The following is an 11,697-nucleotide window of genomic DNA, read 5'->3' as shown; positions in this document are numbered from 1 at the left end:
TAATTTAACACAATTTGTCAAATCCGCCTTTAAAATTGTTGGATAAAATAATATTTTTCTAATCTGTTTGAAACAATCACATTGTGCCTTATAAGCCTGAAGTGCCTGATTTTGTTTCAGTTGATTATACTTATCTCTTCGTTTTCGCAGTCGGCCTTCTGATATGGTTTTTGCCAGTCATCAACCTTATCAGAACGCTATTTTATTTTTTTATGCATTGTTGCTCAATGGTGCCACATTTGTCATAAATAAAACAAAATCCATTGTTTGCTCATGTCCTTTAGAGGATGAGCAATATTTCACCATTGTGTTAATAAATGTATTAAAAAATTGCTTTTGTTAATGTACGTTATTTGATGTTTGTTTTGTCCCCATTTATTATATCATACTCTGTTTATTATTTCGGTATTTTTCTTACTAATATTTATAATGTATGTAATATGTAATGTAATCATAAGTGTTGAAATGTGATAATTACACAAGTAATTGCTTTTTCCACAGTTTACAGGATAGCGTATAAAATACATATGTTGTCGGGACAAAACAATCATTATACTTTTATGTTATTGTTATTGGTATGTAAAAAGTTGTTTTTGTGTTGTTATAAATTTAAATGTTATTGTTGCTAGTTATTTCTTTTTAAGTGTTGATTTGTTGTTAAGTTTTGTGATATGTTTGTTATTTATTATTCATATGGCTGTGTTTGTTAATTTTATGTTAAGTTTTCGTTTTAATTCAATGTTCATTGTTTTCCGACATTAAGGCCAACAGACGACATTCATTACCTGTAATTAAATTGTAATATATTGTACTTAGATTTAGGGTTTTTTTCATCGATTAGTGAAACAGAAACTTTGTGTAAAATTAACAAATAGGTTAAGGCTATTTATAAGGGACGTCTGTCAGTTGTGTGTATGTGTGAAGTTTGAATAAAGAAAAACAGGGAAATCGTGTTTTATTCTTTTTTACCCACCTTTTTTACTATTTTGCTATACTTATTGGGATAATTAAATACTTCGAAAACAAAGTGAAATCCTTAATTCCGCTATGAGTTATAAAATTTCACTTAACTAGTTTCCCATATAATCGATAAAATATTAAATCTTTCTATTGTTATTCCTTTAAAATTTGTTATTTTTTTTAATAAAATAAATAAAATTGTGAAAAAAACAGCAGATCATAAACCCGAGTTTTACACTCGAGAAGATTTTAGAGTTTAAAGAGTGAGAGAGAATTACTGTTACTTTATAAACATTGCACAACTAGTTAAGCCGTAAAATTTCTCGTAATAATTTAGTTTAAGTAATCCCACCTTGTGAACTATGCGTTCAGTTAATCGAATCTAGAAATGGCAGGAAAGGCTCTGTTCAAAGTTAAGCAATTAAGAAGTGGCTAAGCGGGGAGATTGCATACGGCCAACTATGTATGTTTTCATTGAGAACTATCTTCGTTACATTATATCTGTGTACGGTTACAATGTTTTGCATCAGATAAATCTAAACTTATGCTGCTGATAGTCTACAATTGGCTTCAGGCCAACAGTTTTGGTTACTAGCAAATATTTTCATATAGAACCACGACACAGAAACCAGATTGATTATCTTGAGATGCTACCCGTTGTTGCATAACCATTGATTGCGTTGCAAAAAATTCCCTTGTGTAACACTCACGAAATAATAATTAAGATGGTGCCATGCCCCGTAGTAATTTATGCTACATCCTTCACAGGGTAGACAGAGCAAACAGTCTTGAAAAGACTGATTGGTCGCGTTTAGCTGATAGAATTGAAATTCAAATAGTGACAGATCGCCTACAAGAAGAATTATTAGCTTTAATGGCTTTGTACGACAACAATGGAAATATATAGAGTGTTCCTGTTCTAAAATTAACAACATGGTCTTATACTATAATGTACTTACTATTATGAGTTCTTTGTAAATTTTTATTTAGTTATAAATTATATGATATCATATATAGTTTAAGACAGAGAAACTCGAAGTATCAGTTTCACCGTTTGAATCTTTAGGATACCTTTATACATCTATTGTTGATTTTATCAATAATCCTATAGTATATTTCGCCTTTGTAAAAATACATTTTATATTGATATTCTAGCCCGACAACGATATTTTATTTTATAATAAATGATTATAAAGATAAACGTCCAAGATGCAGGCCAATCAGAGAAAGTTTGTTTCAAATCGTGCACGGGCCGAGATTCGAACTCGGGCCTTCCGGTGTCACAGACAAGCGCACTACGCTGCGGCATTATGCTCCGCATATGGAGTATGCGAACAGATATAAGAATCATCTCTAAGAATTGTATTTTCAAATATTTTAGGAATGTTATAGATCGCCTCTGCCCGTCACGTCCACCTCACAGCAATGCAATTTCTTACTGAATTTTAAAATGTTTTTCCGGATATACCCAAAGGATCAAGTTTCGACAAAGTTCGGCATTCGCTACTCGCCAATGTTCCATATTTTCGATACAGCTCTCTTTGAGTACTCTTATATAACTTTTGCTTATATTTTATGGTAAAAGTTTAAAATGCACTGATGTGATTTTAAGCAACATCAGATGAATGATATAATTTTTCTGAAGTTATTCATTGGTTTATCTTTTGATACACTACTGATACACTAATATAAAGATAAAATGTTTGAGAAGATCCTCTTGCATAAGTTTACTGAGGAATTGCAATATATTACTGATAAAAAAAGCTTGTAATGTAATGATAAAAAAAAATATATCTGATATAAGATATCTCTTTTTTGATTATGTGTACTATAATCGTAGCACTTACTCACCTGCAGCTACATTATCCAGTCAACCAACACCGACATCAAAATGATTTTGTTATCAATAATTGCCCTAAATATTATTTTAGCTTTAGTTCTTTTACTGTATAATAAGTTAACTAGTGGATTATGTAAATGTAGTAAACATTTAGTAGGAAAAGTGGTAATAGTGACGGGAGCCAATACAGGGATAGGATATGAGACTGCTAAGGACTTGGCGGACCGAGGTGCCAGAGTCATATTGGCGTGTCGTAATGAACAACGCGGAACTACAGCAAGAGATCAAATTATTACTGAAACAGGTAACAAGGAGGTAGTATTCAAGAAACTCGATCTAGCTTCATTTAAATCAGTGAGAGAATTCGCTAATGACGTGTTAAAAACTGAAAAACGTCTAGATATTCTCATCAACAATGCTGCTTTGTACGGTTCAGAAAACGTAAAGACTGAAGATGGATTACTACTGGGAATGCAAGCCAATCATTTCGGACCTTTCCTACTCACGTATTTGTTATTACCGTTGTTAAAATCTTCAGCGCCTAGTCGCATTATCAATGTGTCGTCATTAGCACACACCATGTCGAAGATAGACCTAGACAACTTGAACATGGAAAAAGAAACAGAAAAAACTTATAGTGTGAACAAGGTGTATGCTTTGTCGAAATTATGCAATGTCTTGATGACAGTAGAACTGGCTCGACAGCTAAAAGGTACTGGAGTCACAGCGAATTCTCTGCATCCAGGTGCTGTTTACACTAATTTATTGACCACCGTACCATGGGGCAAGTATTTTAGATTTATTGCTAAGCCTTTTATGAAAACGTCCTGGGAAGGCGCGCAAACTACAATCTATTTGGCAGTTTCACCAGAAGTTGAAGATGTCACCGGATACTATTATTCTGATTGTCGTCAAAAACCTACATCCGAGTTAGCCAGAGACACTGAACTGGCTCAAAAACTTTGGACTGTATCGGAAAAACTTGTTAAACTGAAATGATTTAAATATACGAAATTTTAAACTGATTTTTACTTATATTAATTTAAAATGTAAATAAGCTGCTAAATATAATGGTCATAGGAAAAGCTAATTATTTTAAAATTTATAACCCTTAGCGATGACCAAGTAAAGAAAAGATAAGGTGTTAATAGAATGCTTTACAGTTAAAGTGGAATGAAAATAAAATGTTCTACAGGTGACACTTAGAAACGCTGTTTGTAGCCCACCTCAAACTTTGAAGTCAACACCTAAGAAAAGAATCGAAAATAAAATATCTAAGTGCAGGGCTACTTACTGATCAACATAAGTTAGCATGGTATGGAAATATATCATCTAAACACCTGGCGCTTTATCAGATAAAAGCTAACAGAGTTATCTTATTTTTAAACCGACTTCATTTATCATCGGTACTTACTTAAGTATTTTTTACCAAGTTTTAAGGTATCTAATATAATGAATAAAAAAAAATTAGAATGAAAATTTCTCGGTAATGTCATTTAATTGTTTTGCTTTGAAAATTGCATCTACAGAGAAATATTACCAAACTAAAAAAATTACAAAGCGTATCCAGATCTATTCAAGTAAGAGGTAAATTTGGTTCAGGAAACTGATCAACCCCTTGGTCTAGAGATTTAAGAGACTTAAAATTTGACATGTAGGTTCCTTATGTGGTTTAGGGGAGCACTAAGAGGGGATTTTCCGAAATACCAGCGGTATTCCTAATAACGTGGGCGGAGCTGTGGGCATCTAATTCATAATAAGGAAACTGTGTCCATGTCCCGCCTTCGGCAATTATCAATAGACGTAAAATCTATACAAATTCGGATATAACTAGCTAAAAGTAATATCAATTGTATTTCTACAAAAGAAAATAGTAATTTATACCTACATACTTACCTATGTAGAGAAATTGTGAAGAACCGCAGTATTTCTTTGTTGGTGAAGCGTGGCTGTCCGCCGGGCACAAGGCAGGGAATTCGATATTGCCTCGAGTGGAGCGTTCTGGGAGCATTGTGAACTTTTATTCGCTATTGTCAGTCTAGGAGATGCCACTTCGTCTGGTCTAGCTTCGATGATTGCGGTATCATGTTCTTTGAATAGTACAAAGACTACAAAATGTTTTATGCTATGGAAAAAGTTCACCGTTATAAATTATAAATCATCAATCAATCAATATATAAAACTCCTGCATTATTGACGTAATTTTACGTTAATTATATTGAACGTATAGACGAAACTACAAGGCGTAGGAAGGTGGAATTTGGCGTGTATGTTCCTTAGGGAGCGTTAGGGAGCACAAAAAGATCGGACAGGATTTTTGGTATAACGTGGGTGGAGCCTCAGGCGTATGCCGGTTATAAATATTATAATCACTAATGTCTATTTTGTGAAAAAAAAAATGTGTTTAAACATTGTAAACGGAATTTTAAAATTAATTTTCCCTCGTTAAAAGCCACATCTTATGAAACCTGTCAAAAGGTGTGTTTATCTGTCTAATATCTGGTATGGTTATCGCAGATATGTAAGTAAATAAATGCCCCTTTTTCTTTAGTCACGTATTGTTCAAGTATTTTTGTCATGTTTCATAATTTTTTTTTGGACAAATTACACTGATTGAGTTAGCCTCGAAGTAAGTTCGAAACTTGTGTTACGAGATACTTACTCAACGATACTATATTTTATAATAAATACTTATATAGATAAACATCCAAGACCCAGGGCAATCAGAAAAAGTTCTTTTCTCAGCCCTGGCCGGGATTCGAACCCGGGACCTCCGGTGTCACAGACAGGCGTACTACCGCTGCGCCACAGAGGCCGACACATTTTTTAACTTTATGTAGTATAGCGAGAGTAATGATGATGATGACGAGGAAAGATCCGCCGGACTAGGTGCGATACCTGGGGAACCGCAGCTCCGAGGTTGTATTTATGCTCTAATACGTAAAATCTTTAGTTGCGCGATTTAGACTCTTTGCTGCTATTGATTGAGCATATCACATTCTTCGCTATGATTTACAGTTGGTGTGTGATGTTAGTGATGTTGCCACAGTAGTAAAAATCAGCTTAGAGTATTGACTTAAGTAACAATGGAAATCAGGAAGCAATGATTAAAATGATTAAAATTCACTCGTATCTATGATACTCCGTCGATAAGTCATTGGCGTCAATGTGTCAGAAATAACTTTGACAATTTTCGGTAAAATGAGATAAAATTTGTTGTTACATTTGTCGAAATCATGAATTATTGCCAAGAAGAATATTTAGTGCAGTCTCCATCTTACTTCTGGAGTTGTTTGACCCTCAGTGAGGAGTGTCCCTTCTTTTCTATCGCTGACCCGAAGCTCTACTACTTCGGCCTAGGACTATTAGCTCTTTACACTGCATTTTTGATCATCGTCGTAGCAGACTTAAGATTTTACTGGTCTCTTGATAATTTTCAGCGACAGATAGACAATTACATTAACTTGGTAAGAAAGAAATTGCGAAAGGTTCAGATGGACCAACGGAGGTTGATGTCGACACGAGAGAGGACGGAGAAGCAACTAAAGAAAAGCCAGGAGGGCATGAAGATGGTGACGACTCTACGAGCAGGCATGTCAGCCGATAATTCTGGGTACTTCTCCTTTGTAAATGAACCTGAGAAAGATACTGGCTGCGGACTGTGGTGTGATAACAGTGTATATCCAATTTAATTCTTTTAATAATCTATTATTTTGGCTTACCATGTTTGTTTTCTACTATAAAGATATTCGAGAGATTTTTAACTTTTGTATCTGTAAGGACTTTAATTGTAGAAGCAGATGTAACAGCAAATGTTTATCGGTAAATATTTTACGTATTTAGAAATTCAATATATCTTTTTCTACATCTTTTCCTGATATTTTTTAAGAACGATGCCAGGATTCTACTAATTGTTTGTGGAAGGTGCTCGTTTTATACCTATTACGAAATACAGAATTAAGGTAATTGTTGTGTACGAGTATGTTATGCATATATATAAAAAGAAAATGGTAATAACCCGCTCTGAAGCAGAACGTGGCTGTCGAGCCTGAAGGAAGGCATTGTGTCATGACTAGGTATATGATTCTCTTTACTCGAGCTTTAAATATCGGATAAAGTCCATTTTATATGGATAAAAGACGTTAAGCAATAACAAAATTAATTTATTCCAATAAGAAAGTATGTCACTATATTTACACTCGGCTGAAATCACTGAATTGAATAGATTCCAATGAAATTCGGCAAACATATTATATGGTGTCAAGGTATCTGCAAAATCCCATTGGAGAAAACCGTCATGAAAAAGCTAGTTTAAGTCATTTTGTATCCAACGTAAAATGAGATTAAAGCGCGCACGTCCCACAATCGGCAGTAAAGTTTCATGTGTCTTCGTCCGAAGCGGCGGGAATACCTTTATATTTCATCTTTCACACTTCGCCGACCATAAAATACAGTTCAAGAGACAATTACTATTATCCTCGTGAATACTTTTCGTAGTGAAAGCTTTGTTCTCGTAAATAGGTTGGTATTATTCAGTAAGAATAACTTTTGTAGTTCAGATTAAAATAATTTCATCATTTCATAATATCTATACCACGAACGGATATATATTTTTTGAAATTCCATTTTTTTATCTATGGGCTCCCCGTGTATTATATTTTCAGTAATTTTTAATTCTACAGATTTATTATTAGTAGATATCATAAAATAATTATCAAAGATTTTAAAGTAATGTATAATATCTTTCATCGAACATCAATTTATACTGGTAAGTAATACATTTTAATTGAAGAACGATAAAACGAAAAGATAGTAAACATTACATTTAACTTGGTACACAATTATTGAATTACAAATTAACATATATTACATAAAAATATGAATCAAATAAGTAATACATGTGTCAAAAAGATCTTTGATGCTACTTGCGCTGTGTTATTTCATTTTAAGGTTTTTTTCTGAAACAGTCCAAAGTTTTCTACACAGTTCAGTGTCATTAGTTAACGAAGAGGCAGGCGTTTGACGGCAATCAGTATAATAGTATCTGCTGACATCTTTCACTTTTGGAGAAACAGCTAGATAGATCGTCGTTGTGCACCTTCCCAGGCTGTTTTGAAAAAAGGCTTTAATATAAATGGTAAATTCTTAGCAACGGGTACATTTAACCAAATATTAGTGTTAACTGCCCCTGGGTGCAAAGCATTAGCAGTGACTCCAGTACCCTTTAGCCGGCGTGCTAGTTCAACCGTCATGAGAACATTGCACAGTTTTGAAGCAGCATATACTTTGAAATCGCTAAATTTTTCTGTTTCATTTTCCATGTTCAAATCGTCTAAATCTATTGTTCCTTTGTAATGTGCAATGGAAGATACGGTAACGATCCGACTAGGCGCTGAAGATTTCAATATTGGAAGTAACAAAGATGTGAGAAGAAATGGTGCAAAATGATTAGTTTGCATTCCCTGCAGTAATCCATCTTCAGTCTTCACATTTTCTGTACTACCCATAGCAGCATTATTCATAAGAATATCTAGACGTGTGTCTCTCACTGATTTCAAAGATGCTAAATCAAGTTTTTTAAAGAGTACCTCCTTGTTGCCCGTGTGAGCAATCATTTTGTCTCGTGCTGTCGTGCCGCGTTGCTCGTTCCGACACGCCAGGATAACTCGCGCCCCTCTCTCGGCAAGATCCTTTGCCGTTTCATATCCTATACCTGCGTTTCCTCCGGTGACGATTGCTACTTTACCCACTAAATGTTTACTACATTTACATAAACCACATGTTAACTTATTAAACAGCAAACTTGCTAAAATATGACAATAATCAGGGCAATTATAGGTAAAAGCAACATTTTATCGCAGTGTTGTGCTGGACAGTTTATATTGTGTACCTACTATTACGATATCATCCGGTGACTGAACTTAATCTATCTGTAGAAGTGACGTCATAGTTATGGGAAAGATATTCGGATCGGTAAAAATAATCATGTTTGTTTTGTAATGATGACTTCACACGATTAAAAAAAATTTCTCTGCCACGATTACATGACACGCAATTGGGAGCATAAATCAGTTTACTAAGAGACGGATCTTATGTTCATTATTGTTGAACTGCCCCATTGTTATATCCCGTTATATGCTGGGAGCATTAAAATATAAAATGTAGCAAATAAGGTACCTATCTCAAAGTATCCTAGGCGAACTGGTATAATACCAGTTCGCCTAGTTACAGGTAATAAATAAGTATTTTAGGGAATAAAAATTCAAATTGATAAATGAATTTGCCGTGAAACTATGTGAAACACAGATTTCTTTATATTATTATTATAATTGAATATAGTTATCTACGTAATAATAACTTTTAAATTAGAGAAAGAAGTCCGTACATCATACACACACACATACATGGTCACGTCTATATCCCTTGCGGGGTAGACAGAGCCAACAGTCTTGAAAAAACTGAATGGCCACGTTCATCTATTTGGCTTAACGATAGAATTGAGATTCAACTAGTGGCAGGTTGTTAGCCCATCGCCTAAAAAACAATCCCAAGTTTGTAAGCCTATCCCTTAGTCGCCTTTTACGACATCAATGGGAAAGAGATGGAGTGGTCCTATTCTTTTTTGTATTGGTGCCGGGAACCACACGGCACGGCATTTACATTTATATACAAAAAAAATTAAAACCTACCTGTTTCATTCGGGCTCATAATTATTAATAGGAGATAATGGTACAGAACTCGTACTTGACGGTATTTTAACATATAAAGAGCTTGAAATAGGCATCGAAAGGTTCGACGGCTCATAAGTTCGACAATAAAGGACATCGCGGAATTGACGCCTCTCGCAGTTTGCTCGGATTTTGTCTACGGGCTAATTAGGCAGGTTGAGCTTAATTAATTAATATAATACACTTCACTAAGCAATCCAGCGTTTTAAAGGAGTTTTACAGCCTTTTGAAATAAGTATTACGGCGGGGAAAATTAATTAGCATTCAAAATAACCGGCCGTGGAAGAAATTTTCAGAGAGGGCTTACTGAAAGCACATAAAATGAAATTTTTTGGTAATTTCCGGAGGTGATTATTGATGTTTTTCTTGAATAATACATTATAATGATTAATTTACTATCAATTAAAATAAATTAAATTGAAATGAAAGCCAGTTTAGTATTTAAAAAGTAATTCTTACCAACTTACAGAGTTAACTTTGTGTTTCCAAAAATTATGGTCCTCAAATACATATTTTTAAATATTTATGTTTTAGTTAAGATATCTCTTCTCTAATAAAAAAATTAAAAATTTAATGGTGTCCCGGCAGTAATGAGATCGTTTGATGTCACATGACGCGGTAAATTGCGGAGCTATATAATTCAGCCCTCTTCGTCGGCTGAAAAATAGCACTGTCCATTTTGCTTTTTTCACGTTAAATTAATCCGCTACCCTGTTATGGCATTGGAGAATAATGCTAAGAAAAGTAAGAGTTTTAAGTGAGACTAACCGTAAAAAATTTGTAGTAGAAATAGTAGAAAAGTCTTTTATTAAAAGTACCTATTTACAAACTACTTATTAACATTTCCGAAGTAAGTCATTCATAAAATGAAAAATTCAATGGTTGCATGGTGTCTGAAAATTAAGGCCTCTTAAGTTTTATTTACACGGAAATTAAAGAGTTATTTACAAGAAAATTATATTGTCTGAATTACTTCGAAAATAGCAAGGTACTGCCGTGCTTTTTGAGAAAGTTGTGAATCCTATGTGCTGTGTTGCTCTATATAATTTCCATTTCCACTTAAAGCGAAAAAGTATGTACCTAAAAAGATTGCGTGTACATGAAAATTCGATAAAAAAATATATGTTTTTACCTTTCTGCCAATTACCCTAGATTTATGAAACGGGGTCTGAAAATTGAGGGTTCAGGAATAAAATTAATAATTCTGACCGAGGTAAAATGTACATACGAGGGCACGAGATATCTAATCAAGTAATCATACCCGTTACATTTCACTGGGTATATCAAATGTCAAATTACCAGTGACAGGCATTTCTCTAATGGAATGGGAAGCCATTATGTTTAGTGGCCCAAGTTATGAGCCACTAACATAGTTGGAACAACAATAGCCTACGTCTTTTGGCGCCGATTGCTTATAATAAAACATTAGTCAGCTCGTAAATGCTTTTCATCATCTGATTAGATGCTTAATCAATGTAACTGCAGAAGGAATGTTCATAAAATAAATGTATTTTGTCCATCGTTTGTAGAAATGTTCTAGTAGAGTGAGAATTCAGTAGATTACAAAATAATGTGAATTGGCACTTATGGGATGCCGAATAGAGTGTCCATACTGATATTTCAGTTAAAATTTATAAATAAATAATATTTTAGGATATTTTCTTACCCTGCGTTTGTCGAAACTTGGTAACAATACATCCATTCATTTATCAACTTCAAGTATCGTGTAAAGGCAAAAAGTCACGTTTATCATTCGACACAATTATCATGCACAGACATGTTCCTCACGTTTTTAGTTTTCTTGTATTTGTCAATATTTTTTTTATAAAAATATATCAGAAATTATTCCATCCTTTTGTTTTTACTTAGCTTAAGTAAATCTAATTTTTGTATGTTGAATATCACCAAAACTTGGTTGGTGACTACCTACTATCCGCCTTTTATCGCTTGCAAATAATGGTATCATAGAAAGTATGTTTATGTTGGTTGATGGTTAATTATATAAGTATTACAGCATACTTCAATGTTTTTAGAAATAGACTTGACCAAGCGTATTTCAGGGACGGCTCGTTCTATAAATGTAAACATAATTGTGGAGCGACCTTATCTAGTTTCACATGTGTGATTATGTATAGCCGCAGCGTGACAACGCTTATCTCGCGACCTCTT

At 34.0% G+C, this 11,697-nt stretch overlaps 1 protein-coding gene and 1 pseudogene across 1 annotated transcript; one reads left to right on the top strand and one right to left on the bottom strand.

Annotated features, from left to right (window-relative positions):
• Positions 1-2,785: 2,785 nt before the first annotated feature.
• Positions 2,786-3,825, top strand: LOC106143226 (retinol dehydrogenase 11). Its single transcript, XM_013345250.2, has one exon. The coding sequence runs from the start codon at positions 2,852-2,854 to the stop codon at positions 3,797-3,799; it is 948 nt and encodes a 315-aa protein (XP_013200704.1). The 5' UTR covers positions 2,786-2,851; the 3' UTR covers positions 3,800-3,825.
• A 3,149-nt stretch (positions 3,826-6,974) lies between these two features.
• Positions 6,975-8,652, bottom strand: LOC106143220 (retinol dehydrogenase 12-like; annotated as a pseudogene).
• Positions 8,653-11,697: the final 3,045 nt, after the last annotated feature.

This window comes from Amyelois transitella, chromosome 9 (assembly GCF_032362555.1).
Source record: "Amyelois transitella isolate CPQ chromosome 9, ilAmyTran1.1, whole genome shotgun sequence".
NCBI classification, from domain to species: Eukaryota; Metazoa; Arthropoda; class Insecta; order Lepidoptera; family Pyralidae; genus Amyelois; species Amyelois transitella.
This window is presented reverse-complemented; position numbering and strand designations above follow the sequence as displayed.